This window comes from Dermochelys coriacea, chromosome 7 (genome assembly GCF_009764565.3).
Source record: "Dermochelys coriacea isolate rDerCor1 chromosome 7, rDerCor1.pri.v4, whole genome shotgun sequence".
NCBI classification, from domain to species: Eukaryota; Metazoa; Chordata; order Testudines; family Dermochelyidae; genus Dermochelys; species Dermochelys coriacea.
In genome coordinates this window covers 76,721,380-76,745,589 of record NC_050074.1, presented here as the reverse complement: position 1 = coordinate 76,745,589, position 24,210 = coordinate 76,721,380, and the positions used below count along the sequence as shown (strand labels likewise).

General features: G+C 39.6%; 1 protein-coding gene across 20 annotated transcripts in view; it reads left to right on the top strand.

Moving 5' to 3' along the window:
• SLC16A9 (solute carrier family 16 member 9) overlaps nt 1-22,680 on the top strand; it is a 43,314-nt gene extending 20,634 nt beyond the window's left edge. For 18 of the 20 annotated variants that reach the window (XM_043519014.1, XM_043519031.1, XM_043519020.1 and 15 more), the window contains 4 exons: nt 16,757-16,900; nt 18,310-18,405; nt 20,652-21,557; nt 21,964-22,680. In XM_043519014.1, the coding sequence (XP_043374949.1) occupies nt 16,757-16,900; nt 18,310-18,405; nt 20,652-21,557; nt 21,964-22,142 (1,325 nt within the window). In that variant the 3' untranslated portion in view covers nt 22,143-22,680. The remainder of the gene's footprint in view (nt 1-16,756; nt 16,901-18,309; nt 18,406-20,651; nt 21,558-21,963) is intronic. The other 2 variants (XM_043519025.1, XM_043519026.1) reach the window with 2 other exon arrangements.
• Nucleotides 22,681-24,210: the final 1,530 nt, after the last annotated feature.

The following is a 24,210-nucleotide window of genomic DNA, read 5'->3' as shown; positions in this document are numbered from 1 at the left end:
AAGGAAGAAATAAGTTCTGTAACCAAGTGTGATTATTTGTAACGAGGGTCTTGTACTTTCAGGGCTAGATTCATAAGTGGGATGTAGGCATTGCAATGCTTGATGTTGTGGCTAACTTGTATTAGGTTAGGTACACTGTTGCATAGTTGGGTACCCTGCTCCTAACAGGAAGTTAGGTGCCAAAGTGCCCCATACAGTGCCTGGGAAGAGTTAGCATGCTGGCTTCTATTCATTCCCTTTTTTAAGGGTCTGAGTGGGGAGCTGCCTAAACTAGCTAGAAAGAGAGGCTGAGGAGGTGTGTGGCCTAAATCTGGGTCAGAGGGAGGTACTTCTCTCTACTTGGGATTCACAGCCATGAACCCTCTCCGGAAGTGAGGGACTGGCCTGGCTTATGCTCTTTGTGTAGAGGAGGAAAAAGTGGTAGTGGTACCCATCTCTCCCCCCCCCCCCCGACCCAGGAGTGTGCCCTTATAAATATCGTATCGCCCAGTATGGCGAAGGTCTCATGCAACCTCTCCTGGTGTTGAAGCTGTTCCACTTTGTATAATTAAATTATTCTTGGGGCCAGAGAGAGAGAGAGATGATGAGTGACTAGGCACTCACCGAGGTGGGGGTGGACCTAGATTTGAATCTCTGTTCCACATCAGGCATGTAGGATTTGAACCCCAGTATCCCACCCCCTGAGTGTGTGCTCTAACCTTCTGAACCCCCATCTCCTTCCCCCATCTTTCATGTTAAGTGTGCTCTGAACATGCCTACTGGATCCAGCCCTGCAGGCAAGCTAATCAGAGCAGGGGAGACCCCTAGCTTGTGAATCCTGCTGGGGTTTCAGCATGAGTTAAGTGCTGAGCAACTCGGTGCTGTCAGGATTTAGGTGGCTCAGTGGCAAAAATTTAGGCTCCTATGGGACTTTACCAGTGGAAGCTTCAAGTGCTTCCAGGCTTAGGTGGCAGCTGAGCAGTGGTTTTGTGAATGCCAGTGGTGCTTAAATATTGGCCTTAGGTGTGTTCAGCACCTCCTAGGAGCTGCTCAGTGTGTTGAAGGATTGAGGCCTAAATGAAACTTGTGTGAGGGGAGTAAATGAGAGAGATGTTCGTTCTACCTTTTACCTCCATGACCAAAGTTCCTTGAATCACTACCACCGTCAGCCAAACCCTCCTCTTGTGAGAAAAGCCCCAACTTCCTTTTACATCTGTGCAATCCTTCTCTCATTTCCTGCCAGCTACTAAACCGGGGTGGGCAAACTTTTTGACCCAAGGGTCACATCTGGTATGGAAATTGTATGGTGGGCCATGAATGCTCACAAAATTGGGGGTTGGTGTGTGGGAGGGGGTGAGGGCTCAAGCTGGAAGTGTGGGCTCTGGGGAAGGGCCAGAAATGAGGAGTTCAGGGTGTGGAAGGAGGCTCAAGGCTGGAGCAGGAGGTTGGGGTGCAGGGGTAGGGAGGGGTATGGAGTACAGCAGGGGGCCAGGGGTGCAGGCTCCAGGTGGCACTTGCCTTAAGCAGCTCCCGGAAGCATCAGCATGTCCATACTCCAGCTCCTATGCAGAGGCACAGCCAGGCAGCTCTTCATGCTGCCCCGTCTGCAGGTGCCACCTCTGCAGCTCCCATTGGCTATGGTTCCTGGATAATGGAAGCTGCAGAGGTAGTGCTTGGGGTGGAGCAGCATGCGGCGCCCCCTGGCTGCCCCTATGTGTAAGAGCTGGAGGCGGGACATGCTACTGCTTCCAGGAGCTGTGCGGAGCGGAGCAAGCCCCTGACCCCACTCCCCAACTGGGCAGGGAAAGCCCTGCTCAAGGGCCGGATGCAGCCCCCGAGCCATAGTTTGCCCACCCCCATACTAAACCCTTTGACCCCCTCTGCCTCGGTACAAAACAAATCACCAGTACTACATTTTACAGAGTCAATTTCTGTGACATCATAAAATAAATGTGAAAGAGGTCTTGTAATGCACTTTACCATTGAATAATCCAGTACTCTTAGCTTTTTTTTTTTTTTTTTAACAGAATTAAAACACCAACCCCTGTTTCAGTATTCTGAGTGTGTTTACTCTTTTCAGAGCAGGATGAGAACACTGCCTGCTTAATGGCCCTTCTTATATTTTATACTTTGAACATATAACAGCTTTACAAAGTGCAGCATTCACAAATATTTGATAAATTGTTTACACCAGTGTTCTAGAAATTGAAATCCCAGGGCCTGGGCATTTTCTACTGGCCATTCAGACTGCATAGAAACCTTTTTCCAAAAAGGTCATAACTTTAAAAAAATAAAAAAATAAAATAATTAGAATGCTCCTGAACTGCTAAACGGCTTTCCGGGACAGAGCTGACTTAAACTCATGTCTGTTGGGCATAACATTGGATGAGACTATTACTTTGGAGGGGGTAATTTCTTGTACCTTGTCAGGACTTGACAATGAATTCATCAATTCATCTGTGCCCCCTACATGGGAGTTCAGTACCTCTCCTTTTCTCCCCAGTGCAAAGATCATACATGGATTAAGCAGCACAGAAAATCTTGTACGGGTCCTGGGGTAAATGTCTTCATTAATAAGGAGAAATGTTTATTTCCTAATGTATTGCATTATCTTCCTTAAATTGCAGTTCATTTAACAGTTGTGCTTGCCATTAGTAAGCTTATAAAAAGTTATGGCACTTACATTTTGTTCATTTTAAACATTTGAATAATTTATAAATTATTCATTTGAGTAGTTTGTGTATTAACACATTAGGGTTACACCTTTTTCTATCTGACCCATTTCTTATTTCTACAAACGGTTTTCAAAGCAACATCTTCAAGTGCTACTTTCCCAGCACTTTTGCACTAAAATTTGCTTATTACTTATGTTAATGATAAATTTCTCATTTTATTACTACTTTCATGTGATTTTGAATGTACCACGCTGCTTGGAGACTCTCATTTATATAGAGAATGAGAACCAGGTTTATTATCATTTACACTGGTGTAAATCTGGTGTAGCTCCATTGGATTATAGTACACCAATGTAACTGAGATAAGAATGTGTCCTCGTGTGTTTCAGACTGGCACAGGAAACCAGTATTTTTAAAGAGCAATGTCTATGTATTTTTCTCATAGTTTCAGTGTTTTTTTTTTTTTTTTTTCAAAAATCTAAATTTCAGACCTGCTGATTATGGTGAGTTTTAACTCCATCTCAGTATAGAGGATCTGCACAAGACCCTGCACATTTCATGAGACTCATGTAAAGACTTGAACTGGGAATCAAGTAGCACTTTGGGCCTTGTGTAGCACCCTCTTTTATTGAGGTGCATTTCATATTAGCCTAGTTTCCCACTTGTGCCATTTCAACTATAATCCTGGCAACATCATTAAGGCAATGTCTCATGTCGTCAGTATTGTGAAAATAAGGGAGTCTTTCTTTTTATGGCATCATTGCATAGCTTAGTCATAACCTCCCTTATCATGCTCAGCTTAGAAACTGTGGACAAGCCAAGAAAAGGGTTTATAAAATCTTCTATATTTAAACGTGACACAAACTTTACAATAAAGCTATTGTTTGTTCTGTGCATGTTTTATTTTTATAGCTGATCCAAAGAAGACTTAGATGCAGAAAGAAATTACCCTTGTTTTTTAATTCAGTTGACTGACAAGGAGATAATATATTATCTCAATAAGGGGTGGGGAGTGGGTGAGCGGCAGGGTAGGCAATGTCATTTTTTGCCCAGTTCTAGCAATTTAGGGTATTGTGAACATCTGTTTAAAAAGTGAGAATTTTAATTATGTTCCTGAACTCCTCCCTTATAAATGTTAATATTCACTTGGTATACAAACCAAAATTAAATCAGAACCATGCAATATTCTAAAAAACCCATCTCACTCCTCCCCAAAACAAAGTCCCCACCCAATAGCCAAGCCTGTGCAATGTTGCATCGTAGCATTTTGTAGATGACCTTGCAGCATCCTGTAGTGCAAGAGACAATTAGAATACGTCTTATTTTTATTTATTTATTTTTAAATGTGGAAGAGGAATAAGGAGACTGTATAAAGTTGCTTTAAAAACAAAGATTAAATCAAGGTAAATTTATGTGTGGAATGCTCTTGGTGGTTTGAGGTATAAAGTACCTAATTTTATCATTACGTTAGATTTCACATTTTTTTACAACTTTTGTTTTGTAAAACACCTTTCAATGAGTATAGATTTAAAGCCAAATATTGCATGCATACAGCTCCAACTGTAGTCCATGGAAGCTACAAATGGACATCTGTGAACAGAACTTGGCCTAAAGTTTTGTCATTTTAAGATAGACTTTTCATTCAAAACCTATTGGCTGCGAGTAGGCTGCTTTTCAGTGTGTGAAAGGGCTTCTGGGACCAATTGTGCTTACCCAAGAAGAAGTATTTGGAAGTGTTCTTTCAAAGCTGTAGAGACCTGTTAGTTCCAGAGAAACATCTTAATATGCAAATGTCTCACTAGAAATAAAAATGGCTTAATTTTTGCATAAGTTGGCTAGATCCTATGCTGGCATTGCATCCTCATTAAACAAGGTTCAAGCAGGTATTAATTACAATGGTGGGTCAGATTAATAAAGATAGTAATGAAAGAGGATTTTTTTTCCCCCTATTGTTTCTCGTATCATTTCTGTCAGGGTGGATTTGATTTAAATCGGTAGTCAGGAAGACTCAATTTAAGCATGGATTTCTACATAAAAGTGCATTCTTGTTGGTTGGTATAACCTTAATACATATTCTTCACAACTCCAAGATGTAGATTTCATTTTTAGAAGGTACACGCTATATATTTTTAAAGTGATTTTATTTTGAAAATTTTTCAGATTAGTTTTACAGCTATATCAGAAAATGAATGATTGTTTGGTTATTTCATTTACCAAAGATAATTGAAGCAGATATTTATGAAGTCATTGGGAGGTGAACTACCTCCAATTCAACAGGTTAATCATTAATATTTGGAGGATTTTCTTGCCATGCTGTTTTAGGAGGAGAACATCACCAGATAGTTAGTTTGTTTTATTTAACTAAAACAACGTTATGTATTCAGTAGCAAACATAATATTTAAACAAAACAAGCATATGCATTTTTTAATTTAAACACTCAAGTTTTTTAAAATCAGGTTTGTTTTTGTTAAAATTTAGGTAAAATTAAATGAAATATTTAAAAAAATCAAATTAAATATACTATATCAATCAGGTCAAGATGAGAAACTTAAAATATTGGCTTCTGCTACTAACTCAGTCATTTTCACCTTCATTTTCCTGTTTTGTTCATAATCTGGAAAAGAGAAACAAGCTTTCCCACTTTTTCAGGTCCCAAGTGAATTCTCAATTTGGAATGAATTGGTCCAGAGGAAGAAAATATTCTTTCTACACCAGCAGAAGAAGCTACTGCTGTTAAAAGTGAGCTTATCGCTTCAACAGTCTCTGAATCCAAGTGCTTAAGTGTCTTCCCCCAGTTTACTGGTGTGACTTTCTTTAAAACATCAAACATTTCTTGAATGGTTCACCCTTAGCTCTGAAGTTTATTCTAGCTGGCATTATGGAAGGATGATTGCTGGATGTCCATATCATAGCCAGCTCCTCTTCTTCAGCAGTTAAGGTGTGACCCTGGTACCAAGTATTGAGAATATTTGCAAGAAAACAAGCTGGAGATAGTGCTTGTCTCATTTGGGTTTTTTTTTTTTAATGCTTGTAATTTAACTGTCCATTGCATATTTTTTTTTTTAAATCTCACTCAGTTCCTTCCAAATTTCATCAGCAATAAAACAGCTGTTTCCCTGCATTTTGTTCAAGGCTACAGAAATAGGCTTCAGGGTACTCGGCATATGTTCAGCATTTCTCTTATGCCCAATGCTGAGAACTTTGGCTGTGACAGTGCCATCTATTTTTTTCACCATTTTGTTCAAACTGTCATCAGATTAGGCCAGTTCTTGATATAGTGCTCAAAACTGTCCACTACTGAGTTCCATCGCACATCTCGTGCGAGAGTTAGCCTGGTTCCTTGCACTTTTTTTTTTCCAGAGCAGCTGCTGCAAAGTGCAAAATACTTCCATAACAACCAATTTCAAAAACAGCCTTTATTTCTGGAACACTGAAGTCTTTGGCTAACAGTTGCAGTGCTCATTTGATGCATCTGTGTTGTTAGCTTGGGACTCTCTTCTAAATTTCTTCTCATCTTGGATAAATTTGCAGCACTGTCTATGACCGAGCTGTGTTCTAGACATTTGAATTTTTCAGTTTTGTTATAGCTTTTACTGCTGCTACTTGTAAGTATTCTGCTGTGTGCATTTCCTGATGTATCAATTGTTTCTGTAAGGAAGACATTCCCTTCTTCCTGTTGTATGTGCTTGTGTGACAACAGATCATTGTGGACATTGCTCCACCTATCAAGACTCAGGTTAACAATTTTACCCTCTAGACCAAGGGTGGCTAACCTGTGGCTCTGGAGCCACATGCAGCTCTTCAGAAGTTTAATATGTGGCTCCTTGTATTGGCACAGACTCCAGGGCTGGAGCTACAGGCACCAACTTTCCAATGTGCCGGGGGGTTGCTCACTGCTCAACTCCTGGCTCTGCTTCAGGCCCTGCCCCCACTCACCCCTTCCCCAAGTCTGCTGTGCCCTTGCTCCTCCCCTTGCCCCTCGAGCCTCCTGCATGCCATGAAACATCTCATCAGGAGGTGCATGGAGGGAGGGGGAGGCTCTGAGCGGCAGGCTGCAGGTGGGTGGGAGGTGGTGGGGAGCTGCTGACATATTGCTGTGGCTATTCGGCAATGTACATTGATAAACTCTGGCTCTCTCTCAAGCTCAGGTTGGCCACCCCTGCTCTGGACCTTTTGCACACTGCTCAATTTCTCTTTCATACACTTTATCCAGCTATTTGCCTGTGACATCTGCTTTGTTGGGTGGACTGCATTCTGGTCTTAATGACTGAACCATGTTAATGAAGTGTGGGTTCTCAATCATACAGAAAGGAGAGTTTGTTGCATAAACAAACTGGGCAGTTTCTTTCATTAATTACCTCTTTTTGTAATCTGCTTGTTCTTATCACAAATTTATCTATGGTTGTTTCTGGATATTGGCGGTTTTCTTTTTGCTACAGGTGATATACTGTGGCTATGTGACTACATGATGTGACTGAAACACTATCATTGGCAGATAACTCTGAAACTATAGAAAATGATGGTGATCTTGAAGGTGGATAGTCTTCAGAACCCTGTATGTTGAGGATGGGTTCTCCTAAACAAAATAAGTCATAGATTCATAGATACTAAGGTCAGAAGGGACCATTCTGATCATCTAGTCCGACCTCCGGCACAGCGTAGGCCACAGAATCTCACCCACCCACTCCTATGAAAAACCTCACTCATGTCTGGGCTATTGAAGTCCTTAAATCATGGTTCAAAGACTTCAAGGAGCAGAGAAGCCTCCCTCAAGTCACCCATGCCCCATGCTACAGAGGAAGGCAAAAAACCTCCAGGGCCTCTCCAATCTGCCCTGGAGGAAAATTCCTTCCCGACCCCAAATATGGAAATCAGCTAAACCCTGAGCATATGGGCAAGATTCACCAGCCAGATACTACAGAAAATTCTTTCCTGGGTAACTCGGATCCCATCCATCTAATATCCCATCTCAGAGGATTAGTCCTATTTACCCTGAATATTTAAAGATCAATTACTTACCAAAATCCCATTATCCCATCATACCATCTCCTCCATAAATTTATCGAGTAGAATCTTAAAGCCAGATAGATCTTTTGCCCCCACTGCTTCCCTTGGAAGGCTATTCCAAAACTTCACTCCTCTGATGGTTAGAAACCTTGGTCTGATTTCAAGTCTAAACTTCCTGGTGGCCAGTTTATACCCATTTGTTCTTGTGTCCACATTGGTGCTGAGCTTAAATAATTCCTCTCCCTCTCCTGTATTTATCCCTCTGATATATTTATAGAGAGCAATCATATCTCCCCTCAACCTTCTTTTAGTTAGGCTAAACAAGCCAAGCTTCTTGAGTCTCCTTTCATAAGACAAGTTTTCCATTCCTCGGATCATCCTAGTAGCCCTTCTCTGTACCTGCTCCAGTTTGAATTCATCCTTTTTAAACATGGGAGACCAGAACTGCACACAGTATTCTAGGTGAGGTCTCACCAGTGCCTTGTATAATGGTACTAAAACCTCCTTATCCCTAATGGAAATGCCTCTCTTGATGCATCCCAAAACCACATTAGCTTTTTTCACAGCCATATCACATCAACCAATACTCCAAGGTCCTTCTCTTCCGTTACTTCTAATTGATGCGTCCCCAACTTATAACTAAAATTCTTGTTATTAATCCCTAAATGCATAACCTTACACTTCTCACTATTAAATTTCATCCTATTAGTATTACTCCAGTTTACAATGTCATCCAGATCCTCCTGTATAATATCCCGCTCCTTCTCCGAATTGGCAATACCTCCCAGCTTTGTATCATCTGCAAACTTTATTAGCACACTCCCACTTTTTGTGCCAAGGTCAGTAATAAAAAGATTGGTGCCAGAACCAATCCCTGAGGAACTCCATTGGTAACCTCCCTCCAACCTGACAATTCGCCTTTCAGTAGGACCCGTTGCAGTCTCCCCTTTAACCAATTCCTTATCCACCTTTTGATGTTCATATTGATCCCCATCTTCTCCAATTTAACTAATAATTCCCCATGTGGCACGGTATCAAATGCCTTACTGAAATCTAGGTAAATTAGATCCACTGCATTTCCTTTATCTAAAAAAATTGTTACTTTTTCAAAAAAGGAGATCAGGTTGGTTTGGCACGACCTACCTTTTGTAAAACCATGTTGTATTTTGTCTCATTTACCATTGACTTCAATGTCCTTAACTAATTTCTCCTTCAAAGTTTTTTCCAGGACCTTGCATACTACAGATGTCTAACTGGCCTGTAGTTTTTTTTCCTTTCTTAAAAATAGGAACTATATTAGCAATTCTCCAATCATTCGGTACTACTCCTGAGTTCACAGATTCATTAAAAATTCTTGCTAATGGGCTTGCAATTTCAGGTGCCAATTCCTTTAATATTCTTGGATGAATATTATCTGGGCCCCCCGATTTAGTCCCATTAAGCTGTTTCAGTTTTGCTTCTACCTCAGATATGGTAATATCTACCTCTATATCCTCATTCCCATTTGTCATGCTACTAAGATCCTCTTTAGCCTTATTAAAGACTGAGGCAAAGTATTTGTTTAGATAGTGGCCCATGCCTAGATTATCTTTAACCTCCACTCCATCCTCAGTGTTTAGTGGCCCCACTACTTTTTTTTTTTTAGTTTTTCTTCTTAGTTATATGGCTATAGAACCTTTTACTGTTGGTTTTAATTCCCTTTGCAAGGTCCAACTCTACTTGACTTTTAGCCTGTCTCACTTTATCCCTACATGTTCTGACCTCAATTAGGTAGCTTTCCTTGCTGATCCCTCCCATCTTCCACTCCCTGTATGCTTTCTGCTTCTTCTTATTCACCTCTAAGATGCTTGGTCTACAACTCCTTCCTATGAATTTTTTCCCCTTTCTTGGGATACAGGCTTCCGATAGCTTTTGCAGCTTTGATTTAAAGTAATCCCAGGCCTCCTCTACCTTTAGATCCACAAGTTCTTCAGTCCAATCCACTTCCCTAACTAATTTCCTTAATTTTGACAGTCAGCCCTTTCGAAATCAAAAACCCTAGTTGCAGATTTATTTTTGTTAATCCTTCCATTCAGTTTGAACTGAATTAGCTCATGATCACTTAAACCAAGATTTTTCCCTACAACCATTTCTTCTGAGGTCCTCGCTACTCACCAAAATTAAATCTAAAATGGCATCCCCTCTAGTCGGTTCAGCAACTACTTGATGAAGGAATCCATCAGCTATCGCATCTAGGAAAATCTGAGCCCTATTATTATTACTAGCACTGGTCCTCCAGTCTATATCTGGGAAGTTAAAGTCTCCCATGATCACGCAGTTTCCATTAGTATTTACTTTATTAAAAACATTAAAAAGGGCTCTATCCATATCCAAATTAGATCCCGGAGGTCTATAGCACACCCCAAGCACTATCGTAGGAGAGGCTTTACTAGTTTTCTTCCCCAATGTGTTTTTTGCCAAGACTGACTCTTATCCGTTGCATCGCTTCTTATTTCTTTACATTCTACCTCATCATTGATATACAATGCTACTCCACCCCTTTACCTTTGTTTCTGTCTTTCCTAAACAGCACATACCCTTCAATACCTGTAGTCCAGTCATGACTACTATTCCACCATGTTTCTGTTATCCCTATAATATCTGGTTTCACTTCCTGCACCAGTAGCTCTAGTTCCTCCATTTTGTTACTTAGGCTCCTCGCATTGGTGTATAAACATCTTAATTTTTGCTGTTTGGCCTCACTCACATTTTGTACCCTATTAGGCACAGTCATTCTACAGCCAGTATAACCTATGAGACTAGTATCCACACCGCCCTCGCTCCTTGTATACATTCTCCTACCCACGGCTGTATCCTTTCTTACTTCGTTGTCTTCCCTCTCAATGCTAAAATCTGGCGTGGAGATTTCCTGGACATCTCCCATCCATCTCCCCCTAATTCCTAGTTTAAAGCTCTCTTTATCAGTTGTGCCAGCCTCGATCCTAGAAGTCTATTTCCTTCCCTACTCAGATGAAGTCCATCCCGAGAGAACTGTGCTCTGTCCATGAATGCCTCTTAGTGGCCATACATCCCAAAGCCCTCCTTATAGCACCACTGCCTAAGCCATCTGACAGTCATAATCTTGTCACACCTTTGTTGCCCTTCTCTAGGAACAGGAAGGATCCCGCTAAAGATCATCCAAGCCTCAATTTCCTGAAGCGTCTTCCCCAGCCTAGCATAGTCTCCCTTAATACTTTCCAGTGAGAATCTAGCCATATCATTTGTTCTCACAAGAAGGATAATTAGGGAATTCTTTCCCACTCCCTTTAGGATCCTTTTCAACCTCAGGTCTACATCCCGTATTTTAGCACCCGGAAGACAGCACACCCTTCTATTCTCTGGATCAGCTCTAGTTACAGGCTTGTCTATTCTTCTCAATAAAGAGTCCCCGATCACATAGACCTGCCTTTTCCTGGTGACTGTACTATTCGCCAGTCTCTCCCCATTCCCTCTGGCTAAAAGTTCTTTCCATTCCTATTTTCCCTTATAATCTTCTTGAACCCATCCTGTATCCTCCTGGGGCTCATATTTGGTGTAGTCTCCCTTGATTCTTCAGCTTTTCCTATAGGACTAGCTTCTCTTCTCTTCTTCCTTACCCTTCCACCTTCAACAAGTACCTGCTGAGCCCCTTCATTTTCCAACTCTGCAAACCTATTCCTAAACTCTATTTCTCCTTCACTAGCCCGTCTTTTCCTCTGCCTGGTTCTTTTAGTCACATACTTCCACTGACCACTTTCCTCACCCAGTCTCCCCTCAAAATTCCCCAGCCCTGCTTCCATCTGTAAGTCGGAGCTTTTCCCTTCAGATACCTCATATCTTTGCTCCATCATCTGCTCAAACCCCTTCCTAAACTCAACAAGACTTTCCACCTGCATCTCCAAACCTCGGATCTTTTCCTCCATCAGCTCTATCAGACAGCATTTCATGCAGAAAAAACTCTTACCGGTTCCCCCCTCCAGGATCATGTACATACCACAGCTTCCACATCCATCATCATCCATATAGTCCTCCTCAATGTGTCTTCCACTACAGGAGTCACTCCCACAGCTGCCTCCGTATTTGTCATCGCCTTCCCACCTAAGTCCTGTTAATCTGGGAAACACAAGCCACACCAAAAAGACCCCCCCCCCCCCCCGCAAAAGCAAACCCCAAACAAGCACCACAATACAACCTCCCACTCAAACTGCCCTGTTTACAGCTCTGTTTGCTAGCTCCAGTGCTGCTGCAGCTGTCTGTGCCGCTCCCTGACTGGCTGGCTACCTTTATAGGACCCCTAGTCAGAAGCCCCACCCCCTAATCAGGGCTCAGCTGCTCTCCCAGCACAAAGCCCCTACACACACACAAATACTAAAAATACAAAACCAAGTACAGCTACCTTCTCCTCCAACAGAACTCCCACTCAAACTCCCCTGTTTAGAGCTCTGTTTGCTAGCTCCTGTGCTGCTGCAGCTGTCAATGCAGTTATTTAATTATTATTACCATACTGCTCATTTAGTATTACTCATTACGTTCACTGACACTCAGTACTACTTTAAAGGTGAAATTGTAAAAGGAAGATCTGCCTATTTCACTTTTTTTTTTAAATCACAACTGCATCTAAAATGATAGTACCATAGAGTAACTATTGTATATTTTTTTTTTTTTTGCTCAAACATCAGAATTCAAGAATAGTCCAGAAGGAAGATAAGCAGTCCTTAAGAAGTATGAAATAAAAAGTTTACCAATCTGAAGTCCCTGCATGTTCAGACATGTTCCTTTCATCATCTTCAACACAGCTTCCTCATGAGAAGGAACACTTTTCTCATGATGTTTCATTCGGGCAACCAGGCCTTGCGTTTCTGTGTTGCAGTGTTTGCATTTTGCACGCATGCCTGTCTTACTCACAGATGAGGAACTTCATTAAAATATTCCCAAACTGGGGGTGTCTCACAGTCTGCTGCCATTATAGGTTTTCCCTTCTAGTGAGAGAATGGTATGGTAGATCTCAAATGAGCGAAGGCTACACTAAGGAAGTCCTCAAGACTTCTGGAATATGCTGCTCAAACAGTTTCACTTTTGTTTCTACTGCCTGTCCCTCCCTTCTCACATTTATCTCCAGACTTCATCTTTGTCCAGATCTATTCCGCCCCCAACAATCTTCAATTCACTGAACTCTTTGAAACTTTGCACTTTTAGAGAGAGGTAAGGGATTGACTGTGTACACAAATTTGCAGAGGGATCATAGGATTGAGGTCTGTTGTTTCTCACCTCTGTATATTTTATTTAAAACATTTTTGCTGTTAACAAGCATGTTATCTTTGGAGAGACAAATCCACAGTTTGAGAACTGCAAAACTAAGCATCTCTGATGGTATCTTCTAGACTGAGCACCGAGTCCCATTGGGTAGATAGAAAGATTAACCTAAGTAATCTATACAGAAGCCCCTGGAACCCCATAAGATTTGGTTCCTAATCCATGAATTTTATTTACAAAACTTTTCTTAAACAATACATGCATATAGTGTCTCATACTATAGAATTTATAATCCCTATTCCATGATGAGACATTATAGCTCAGATATATCTTTATCTTTAGATTTTTTTTTTTAATAAAATGCTTTTTGAGGAAAAACAATCAATTTTTTTAAAATCATTGATTTTTATCCATGATGATTTCTGCTAAATCATCATAAACAAAAAATAGCAATGCTGAGAAAGGGAAGAGAGGGAGATGTTAGTATTGATAGTCTGCAAGGCAGGGTGAAGCCCTGCTGCCTGTGTAGAAGAATAATTGTCTAGGGACCCATCAACTGAAGCTTCTGCCTGCAAAGACTCTGTCTGCAGTGGTCAAAAGATCTAAGTAGTAGTGTCTTGTGAAGGTGGAGTTTGATGGCTGCATTGCAGATCTCTGATGTGGCTTTTTGCCTTAGTTAATTATAGGTGATTTAAGGTCCTTAATTTGGATGGAAAGAAATAAAAAGTGAGGAACTATTTCTTATCTGTTTGAGGCAGATATTTATAAATCTTTTGACATCAAGCTTATGCCAAAGATTGTCTTGCAGATGTTTAGCAAATGTGAAGAAATTACTACTAAAGAGCCATGGAGAGATTATTTTACTGAAGGAATGAGTTTGTCTGAGATTTATTTTATCTTGGTGAAGGTCGCTGAGTGATTCTTCCATGGAGAGTACTGTTATCTCTGAAACTCTCTTGTCAAAGATAATGGCTGCCAGAAATCATATTTTTATTAACAAAAAGTAGGTATCTTGTGTGCAAGGCTTTAAAAATAGGAAAAGAAGAAGCCAATAAACCAAATTTAAATCCACTTCCAGAGAGATGGATAATCTAGGAGATTGACCTGTTTAACTGCTCTCTGAAATGTGAGAATTCGGGGATGTGAAATATTAAAAGATTCAGCATCTAAATTTAGAACACTCCTGAAAAATGGACCTTTAAGAAATAGGCTCCTAAACCTAGGGCCACAGCATCTTGCAGGAATTGTAGAATATTTGACATGTTTGTATCTTCAGGCTTCACTTTTCTTTTCCTGTACTAGGAAGTTTTGTAAAAAGGATGTCTTGGAATTTGGAGAGTCCCTTCATAAAAAGAGGAGGAGCTGTTTCTCTTGTTCACAGGATACTGACCAAGAAATAGAGAATGAAAGAGTGCAGATCCTTCCTTCTGCTCAATGGAATTGTTATCCCTGCCTAATGTTTTTAGTGTAGCAGAACTTCTTATGTAACACACAGACATCCTGTGGTGTTTTTTTGTTTTGTTTTTTTAAATCTTGTGGTTTTAAGAAACACATCAATTTTAATTTGCCAGTCTAGTAATCTCAAGAATCTGCAACAACTTAACACTTCAAGCACTTGCCCTCACTAATTGTACTGCAGAACTTTCATCCTCACAATATGCTGATTGTTACTGTTCCCCTTGACAAGCAGCAAGGTTAAACTTCTCACTAGCTTCCTTACCTCTTCTAAAATCAAAATAACCAACCTCCACAATCAAGCTTCTTATTTCCTCCACTAACTCTTTTTTTTTTTTTTTTTTTTTTTTTTTCCTCTTATCCCTTGCCTGGATAGAGCCTTGATCTAAACCGCCTTGAAGAGTCCTAAAACTAACAACTTCTTTAGAAGCAAAAGCTCTGACCTGCTTTTCACTTGACCTATGGTTCTCTCCTGTTGCCAGATCTGTTCTCCATCCTAGCCTGCTTCCCAGAACCATTTGTGCCTGTGCCAGTACTGCTGCTAACCGTACCAAAAGCTTGGCTCACGTTCCCAGTTGCTTGTTCCCACCTGCACCAATTTCCAACTGCTGTTTACCTTATCTTACCCATCTTGCCTTAATGCCCATCTTCTGGGAATTCCTCATGTTTCCCCTTAACATAAGCATGACCAGCTTGACAAATGTCATCTAGTACAGTAGTAATCTACTAGACTGCCATTTTCTATATAGAAGTACTTCTGGAGAATTACAATTTGGATATGGACCTGATCAAAATATCCTTAACTATGAAGTTTGATCTTCTCAAATGGCCACTGGCTCTAAAACTTGCCAGTCTAAAAACCTGGTTCTGAAGACTTCCAAACTTAGGAATTTCAGATAGGAGTTTGAATTTTGCAGCTCAAGGCCACTGCTAGTTACAAGTATTATTACTATTCTGGTAAGCTTATGATCACACATGCAGGTTCTTTTTATTGCTTTTAATGTTTTTTCTATAATGCTTTAACTTTAAGAATAAATGTGCTGACTTATAAAGAGCCGTGTGGTAACTTACAACTGTGGGCAATTAATCTTTTGTAGCCTCTGAGAAAGCAAAGCACAGTCTGTCTTGCTTGTGCACTCCGTTCAGCAGGGAGCTGTTCAGCCTGGATAAACCCTAGTTGGAGAGAGAGGTGTGTCTCCACCCAAGAAAGGTGACAGCAGAGAAACCAGGAGCCTACAGTGGTTGCCCTTGCTGGGCCATAGAAGGGAAAGGCCAGTGCAATTTCCCTGAACTATGCGAGTCCCTGCCTCTATTTTTATTTTTAAATGAAAGTTCTGTGCTGTAGTCTCCTCTTCTATGGGAAAGATGAGGGAGATGTGTGGGAGAAGGAGGCTTATTTAGTGGGACTTAGAGGTGTATGGTGATGCTGCTAGGAATTATTTCAGATACTTGCATATGCCTCTGTTTTCAATTTTGTATTTCCCTGCCTGTAACAGACAGCAGCTTACTCATGTATCTGACTTTTAACTCCCTCTACTTTAATGTTCTACTTACTATATTACTTTTGAAATTATGCTTTATGCTTCATGATCACTGTTCTAGACTAATTTGGCTACAACGCCCCACAGCTGTGGTCTGCTCTAAATCCCTTATGTTATGCCGGTTTTAAAATATCAGAAAAGCTTTTTATAACTTTTTATAGCCTATTTTGATAAGAAAAAGCTATTTGTAGTCAGCCTTTCATTTCCTGAAAGGTTTGGGGGAAAAGTAATATACAGTAGATGTTTTCTTAGTGGAAGCACCAGATGGCACTGTTGCCATGAATGTAAGGAAAAATTTAATAATTGAGAGACATGGTGAGATAATATCTTTTACTGGAACAACTTCTGTTGGTGAAAGAGACAAGCCCTTCAGGACCCGAAGAAGAGCTCTGTGTTGCTTAGCTTGTCTCTAATATCCTGGGACCAGCATGGCTACAACAACACTGCAAAAAAAACAAAAAAAAAAACAAACAAACAAAAAAAAACACAACCCAGCTTGATGTTTTTAAATGTTCTATGTTTTATGATTATAGCACCAGGCTTTTCTAAAATATCATTAAAGATGTAAAATAGAATGTTCCTATTTTCCTGGTATCATTCAGTACCATTTGAGTGAAACTGTCAAGAATGTATAATACAGGCAAGTGCAATGTGATATTGTAGATTTATGATGTATTGTATTGAAGATTATAGTACCATTAGGATCTTGAACAGTTTTAAAGAACTACACCAAATATATTACTGGAAAAAAAAACCTTTTGAGTTCTTTTTTTACTGGAACTGATCTTTAAAAGCTATTTTCTTATCTTCCCTCCCCTTCCCTGTAGGTCCTGTCTGTAGTGCATGTGTGTCTTATTTTGGAGCAAGACCTGTGACAATCTTCAGTGGTTTTATGGTGGCTGGGGGCCTGATGATGAGCAGTTTTGCACCGAATATATATTTTCTGTTTTTTTCATATGGAATTATTGTTGGTAAGAAATTTCACTGTTCATATTGAGACTAATCATTCAGAAACTAAATGTTGAATTTGTATAAAGGCTGTTTTCAGAATAACAACCAAATTCTGTAAATGCTTACTCATGTAAGCAGTTCTTACTTTAGGGCTACGTGTGGGCACAGGGTTCTGCTGCACATTTGCAGCTGCAGGATTTGGGCCTTACTTATCAAGGAATAGAGAACTGTTTGTGTTAAGAATTGATGGATTATGTTACAATACTGCCAAATACAAGAAGCATGAAGGATTTTGAGGACTCCTCAGAAGATTAGTCTCAAACCTAACGTTATTACCTTTCCTTAGAAATTGCTGATTAGTAGTGGAAGAAGGTTCATATTGTCTATTAACCTGCTTTCTTCAAGCTTTCTCCCATAGCTGTGAAGTTGTTGTAAATTTGTAAGAATAAAAGCTTACAAGGAATCATGTAGTAGAGGAATAGCTGTTGATTAATTTTAGTTAACAAACCAGAAATCATTAGGAAATAAATGAATGGTTACCTTACGTGTTCTTCATGTAACTGAATTGAAGTTAGTGTTGCATGAAATTGCAGTATTCCAACTAGCTAGCAACCAGCCACTCTGTTTGAAATAGTCCGATGTAGAGTAAAACAAAGGAGGGATGCATTCCTATTTGATAATGGTTGGATTAGTATTATAATCTTAAACTACCTGGCGCACAATTAGCCATCCCAGTAATTCGGAAAATCCGTCATTACAGCTGTTTGGATGGAAGCCAATGAAGCAGTAGTCATTGGTAGACTCTCTGATTCATATGAAAAACAGGAAGATTAATACTGATGTTTCATATTTAGGCTCCTTTTAGTGTAATAGTCTTGAAAAATAACTATCATTTTAGAAAATGGCAGGAGTAGCTTTAGACAGTCTGGCTATGTATGTTCAAAATTAAGGTAGTTGTGATATAGACTAAGAAAACATACAAAGAGCATTATTGGTCTGTGCAATTAGTTGGATCTGGAGATACATGCCAAACAAATTTATGCTATGTGATTAAAAAGTATTGCTTGTGCTTTGAAAGTAAGTCTTTAAAATTCAGAAGTCTGGTGGTGGTTGGTTGGTTTGTTGTTTCTGTTTTTAAATCTTGATAGAAAGATACATTTTTTTATAAATATGAATTTCTCTGATGTAAGGAAAACAAACAATAAAGGTAACTTGAGGGAAACAAGAATGTAGACCTAAGATTGTACTTATAGGTTGATCTTTCACATCCAATCTTTAATTATATTCATTAATGATACTGCTCTACATGTTTCAATTGAATGTTGTCAAGTATTAGGGTTTTTTTTTTTTTTGAATTTTCTAAAAGGTAAACTATGTACAAAGTTATACAGGATGCCTTATGCTTTGATAAACTTCCTATATTTGTTAGGGCTTGGCTGTGGCTTATTATATACAGCAACAGTAACCATCACCTGTCAGTATTTTGATAAACGCAGAGGCCTTGCACTTGGTTTGATTTCAACAGGTATGTTTTTTAAAATATAATTTATAAACTAGAGATTTGTAATATGTCCTAAACTGCTTACTGCTGATATTAGTGACTAATGAAGAATTGGAAAGAATTAGTCAAAAATATCTTTAACAAAGCCAAAATGTGGTCAATAAGAACATCACAAAATCAACAATTATAAACATAAATTTTTTTAACAGTCTATATAGCAGTGAATGGTAGTGCAAAATAACAGAAATGATGCTCTAGAATAAAATGTAACCCATTTGTTTGTAATTAGAATTGCTGTTTGTCTGAACTTATTAGGGGACAATTAGCAAAGCTGTAGTTTTAAATGGAAATTTTCCTAGTTGGCTTTGACTTTAGACACACTGAAAAGTTTGTTTGGGTTTTTTTGTTTTCATTTGTTTTAAAAAGCTTTGAAGTCAATAGCACAAACCACGCTATTTAAATATGTGCATGGAAGGGATCCGCTGAGTGTGGATCTCTTGAGACAGTTTGGCTCAGTTTCCAACACAGCGCTGTCCCATTCATCCTCTGGACACCTGGAATTGTCCATGGTCCTTACAGAGAAGGGGTTGTAGACTGAGTAGGCCAGCGTGGGAGTGGGCAGAGCAGGGCATAGTTGAGAGAGCGCATTATTCCACCTCTGGCCCTGTGGGCTTTTTCTCTGAGCCCCCTTCTGGAGCAGTTTTGACCAGATGTGGAGTCTTGCTACCTAGTGTCTAAATACTGTCCCACGCCAGTGTCTTACTGTGGCAGGGCATGATCTGATCCATACTATTTATTTAATTTTGTCAAAATTGTGGTTGTTTTTGGTGGTCGTGTCATGTGTGGAAGACAGAATAATTCTGTGGATTTGTCTAAATTTTCCCCAATGTAGTACAATAAAAATTGTTCATATTTGTCATAACTCTGTAGAATTTTTTTAACCCCCCCCAAATTAGTAGACTCTCCACCATATTATAACAAATTTACATGACAACATCCCATTGATTTTATTCAAACAACCAGATTCAACACTGTATAAGTAGTTGGAACTGCATTGAGAGTAGTGAAGCTGCATTCACTTAAACCAAGGGCTGAATTTGGCTTGATGATTTGGTATAAAATAGTTATTTTGGTTACTTTGGTAAGGCTGTATAAAATGACTGCTTAGCAATTATTTGTGAATGTTGCCTCTGAATATTCACGCTTGTGGAACACACCACTGGTCACTCTGAGCTATAGAACGCCTTTGGCCACAGCCTCTTCTTCCTTCTGCAAAACCACAGAGGAAAAATTCTGAGGAAGGTGGGCACCTGGTGTGCTTATGCCGAGTTCTTATTCATTATTTAAAAACACTGAATTTCAAGTTCACACTCTTCTAGTCATTCATTTCACACTTTATTCATATTGGTATTTTTAACTCGTATTAATCCTTGTTGACATGATTACTCCCAATATGTTGTTTCTAGATATATTGAAGTGGCAAGGGTTTTCATTCACTACAAGCATATAGTCAAAAAAAGAAAATTTAACTTCAAAAGGCACAACTCCTTGGATTTACACTGTGGTATCCCCAGCAAGCCAGACTGCCTAAACAGGCTTTGTTTCTGATGGCTGTGACCAGTGTATTGCCCACAATATAAGTTATCACACAGTTCCTTCTAAGCAAGCACATTTTTCTTAAGGTAAAAGCATTACAGAGAAGACCTATTAAAACAAGAAAAGAAACCTACATCCATGATAAAGTTTACCAGAGGTCACCCTCAACCTAGGGCTGTGGTAGGTTTTATTCCCTCAAAACCCATAACTGGGTTTTCTCCATGGTTACAGGTTCATATTTGTCTTAAATCCGTAACTATCACAATGGCTGTGCAGAGCAGCCATTTCTTTATAGAACTCAGGCTTTGATTGTGGCCTTCTGTAACAGGTAATCAGCAGACACTCTCTTCATGGTAATTTATTTGCATAATGGGAATTGGGTAATTTTCATTAACCTCTTCCTAGGGATTCCCCAGGAAATCCACTTTACACTTATTTCTCCTAAAAGTCCATACTTGTCTGACACCTTTTCAGTATATACTACCCAGATTTTTTTTTATCTTGCATACAATCCCAACCCATGATGATGCATATACTTAATATAATATGGCAATTGCCTTGAAAGACCGTATCTGTTGGTTTTATTTCACTGTATCTTCAATGTTAAAGCTTGCTATTGGAGAACTGAGGTAGCCTCCTGAAATAACTTACACTGATCTTATTTCCTTTTCTAGGTTCAAGTGTTGGACTTTTTATATATGCAGCATTACAAAGAGAACTCATTGAACTATATGGACTAGATGGATGTTTGCTAATAGTTGGTGCATTATCGCTAAATATACTAGCATGTGGCAGTCTAATGAGACCTTTGGAGTTATCTGATTCCCCTTTGCCAGAAAAGTCAAGCCTAGAAAAAGTTGCAGATCAGTACTTGATTTACCACGAGAAAGAAAATGTTGAAAATACAAGCATCCTAGAAAAAGGCTACAATGAAGAAAAATGTGTGAATATGTCCAGTCATGAATGCAAACAGGATAGTGTTTTAAATAAGAATGGATTAATATCAAAACATGCAAAAGAGACAGACACTTATAAACGGAAAGTTGTAGAACAAACATACTTTTGCAGACAACTTGCAAAGAAGAAGTGGCAACTGTATTTAAACTACTGGGAAGAAACATTGTTTCTTTTTAAAAACAAAGTATTCTCATCACTTTTTATTGCCATCTTACTTTTTGACATTGGTGGATTTCCTCCTTCACTGCTTATGGAAGATGTAGCAAGAAGTTCAAACATTAGTGAAGAAGAATATGTTATGCCTCTTATCTCCATTATAGGGATTATGACTGCAGTTGGTAAACTTGTTTTAGGAGTACTAGCAGATATTAAATGGATTAATACTTTATACCTATATGTTGTTACATTAATAATGACTGGCGTGGCCTTGGTTGCAATTCCATTTGCAAAAAGTTACATTATACTGGCAATACTTTCTGGAATTTTAGGTTTTCTCACTGGGAATTGGTCAATTTTTCCATATGTAACCACAAAGACTGTGGGAATTGAGAAATTGGCACATGCATATGGGGTATTAATGTTCTTTGCTGGACTTGGAAATAGCCTTGGACCACCAATTGTTGGTAAGCTATTGGGTTAAGTGATGTCAAATTCTAATTGTTATAGATTTTTTTCAGTACCAAATTTAAATACAGTTACACTGAAGTCAGTTCTAATTAGTTATGATAATAGTAGAATGATGAAATTAGAATATTTAGAAAGTTGCAACACATTTCTCTGCAGCTGACTAGACTAATGTAAGGAGAATATAAAGATGATTATGAAATATTAATGTTGTGCTAAACAGTTTTTAGATTTTGTTTTGCATGGTTTAGTGTGTGTGTGTGTGTGTGTGTGTGTGTGTGTGTGTGTGTGTGTGTGTGTATACTGTTTGTGATGTTATATTGTGAATTCAAATATGATGATTCTCGATACATTTCTACCGTGAAGTATTTGTATATCATTGATCTCATTTTTTTTTCTTTCCAGGTTGGTTATATGACTGGACACAGACATATGACATTGCATTCTGCTTTAGTGGACTTTGTGTTCTGCTGGGTGGACTTCTTCTGTTGGTGGCAGCTCTGCCATGCTGGGACAACTGTAGTAATCGGAGTGCAAAGCCACCTCCAAATATTTACTCCTACACAGTTGCATCGAGTGTTTAAATGGCAGCTGGAAAACACTTCAATGCCTTTTTATACTATGTACTATATAGCAAAATATTTTAGTAATTTTTCCACTTACTTATGAAATACAAAAATCTTTTTACAAATAGAAAAAAAAATCCAGTGATGCTTGACATTTGAATAAATGACATTTGGAATAAATTAGGCTTTTTTTTTAATGGAAAAGGATGGCACTAATGTCTCCCTTCAGAGGTTTCCAATAGCTGTACAATGAGAGTCTTGGGGGGGGGGGAACAAACCTTATCACCTAGAATGCAATACGTTGGTGAGGTGCTTATATCATGGTAAGGTCAATTTTTTTTTTCTTTAAGGTTCCCTGCTTTATTGTAAAGCGCTAATGAGGAAAAACTTGTATTGCATAACTGAAGTGAACATTATGGTAAAACTTAACATTCTGCTTGCCGCTGCAAACTAAGATGCTATGATACAAATATTATGCTGCACACTTTTGGAAATTTGTTTAAAAACTGTTGAACCAAAATCTTTCAAACCAAGGAATAAATGATTGTTGAAACCACCTTAAACTCTGACTCAGTTATGCAAACTCCTCATCCTACAATGGATTGGAGCTGTGGGATCTCACCCCCAAGGATATGTTCCTAGGTACTTTCACTTATTCTTGTTCTATTAATTGAGTCTGGCTTTTCTAGGCCCTGTGCATTGGGATCAGTTTCACCACCTTTCTGCAACCCAAATTCCCACTTAAGTCACTGCATGCTTTTAAAATTCCTTAAGTAAAAACGCATGCATAATTAAGAAACATTATTTTTAAACTGTTACACAAAGATTGGTTGTGTGCTTTCTGTCATGGTTACCAGGTGAACTGCACTTTAGACCCCTGTTAGTCCTCCTTAAGTGACAGGCCTGACTTCTTGCACCTCTCTGGGCAGAACCACGTGTTCCAACCACTCTGGAACTGGACTTTGGGTGTCTGCACCTATTTATCAACCATGTTAATGCAACAGGCTCAACTTCATTTGGCACTTTTAAGCCCTTTCACTGTGGGGAGCTGTACCACCAATTTGATTTGGAGTGGCTCAAAAAAGTCTTCAAAATAAAGCATTATTTATTTATTCACTGAAAGGTACAATGTAAAGCCTTGTATGCCTGGGTCTTACTCGTACTCTAATCTTTCCTTGCCAGCTTCTGCAAGTTTTCTTCAGCCCAGCTAACCTCCATCTCTGGCTGGGGAGAAACACTGTCCTGCTCAAAACATGCTATCTCTCTGTCTGTCTGTGTTTTCCCTGGTTAGCCTGGTCAATGTTTTGCTGGCACTTTCCTGGGCAGTCTCTACCCACTCTCTTAAAACCCCACCTTTGTCTAAGGCCCTGGGATCATCTAATGTTTTAGTGTTGTCTTTGATTCTCTTTTCAGCCTTGGCAAAGGAGCTGTCTTACCAAGGTTGGGGCCGAAGAGTCATCTCTTCACAGTTATAAACCTGCCTCGTTTGTCTTGGGAAGTTCTTTATCTAGGCTATTATGTTGCCTTTACTGCTGGATTGCTCAACCCCCGTGATTCTCAAACTGTGGGTTGGGACCCGAAAGTGGGTCACAACCCCTTTTTTAATGGGGTCACCAGGGCTGGCGTTAGACTTGCTGGGGCCTGGGGCCAAAGCCTGAGACCCATCACCTGGCGCCAAAGCTGAAGACCGAAGGCTTCCCACCCTGGGTGGTGGGGGGCTCAGATTACAGGCCCCCTGGCTTTGGCCCCCCACCCAGGATAGTGGGAGGCTCAGGCAGGCTCAGGCTTTGGTCCCCACTCCTGGGGTCATAAGAACCCCTGCTCTACCCATTCCTCTTCCCTCTTGATCTACACGCAGATACATGCACCTTGTTCATAAAAAAAAATGCAGATATTTTCTTGTTCATCACACTTGTCCTTTAGCAATTTATAAAATAAAGGTGATTCCATATCCAAGTGGGAATGTGGAAACTGCAAGTGGAAGAAGGAGTACTTTCATACAGCAGGAAAATCCTCACTATGTCAAACGAGTCTGATCTCTTATTTCTTTTTTGTTTTCATTGTGTTTGCCAACAGGATTGAGGTA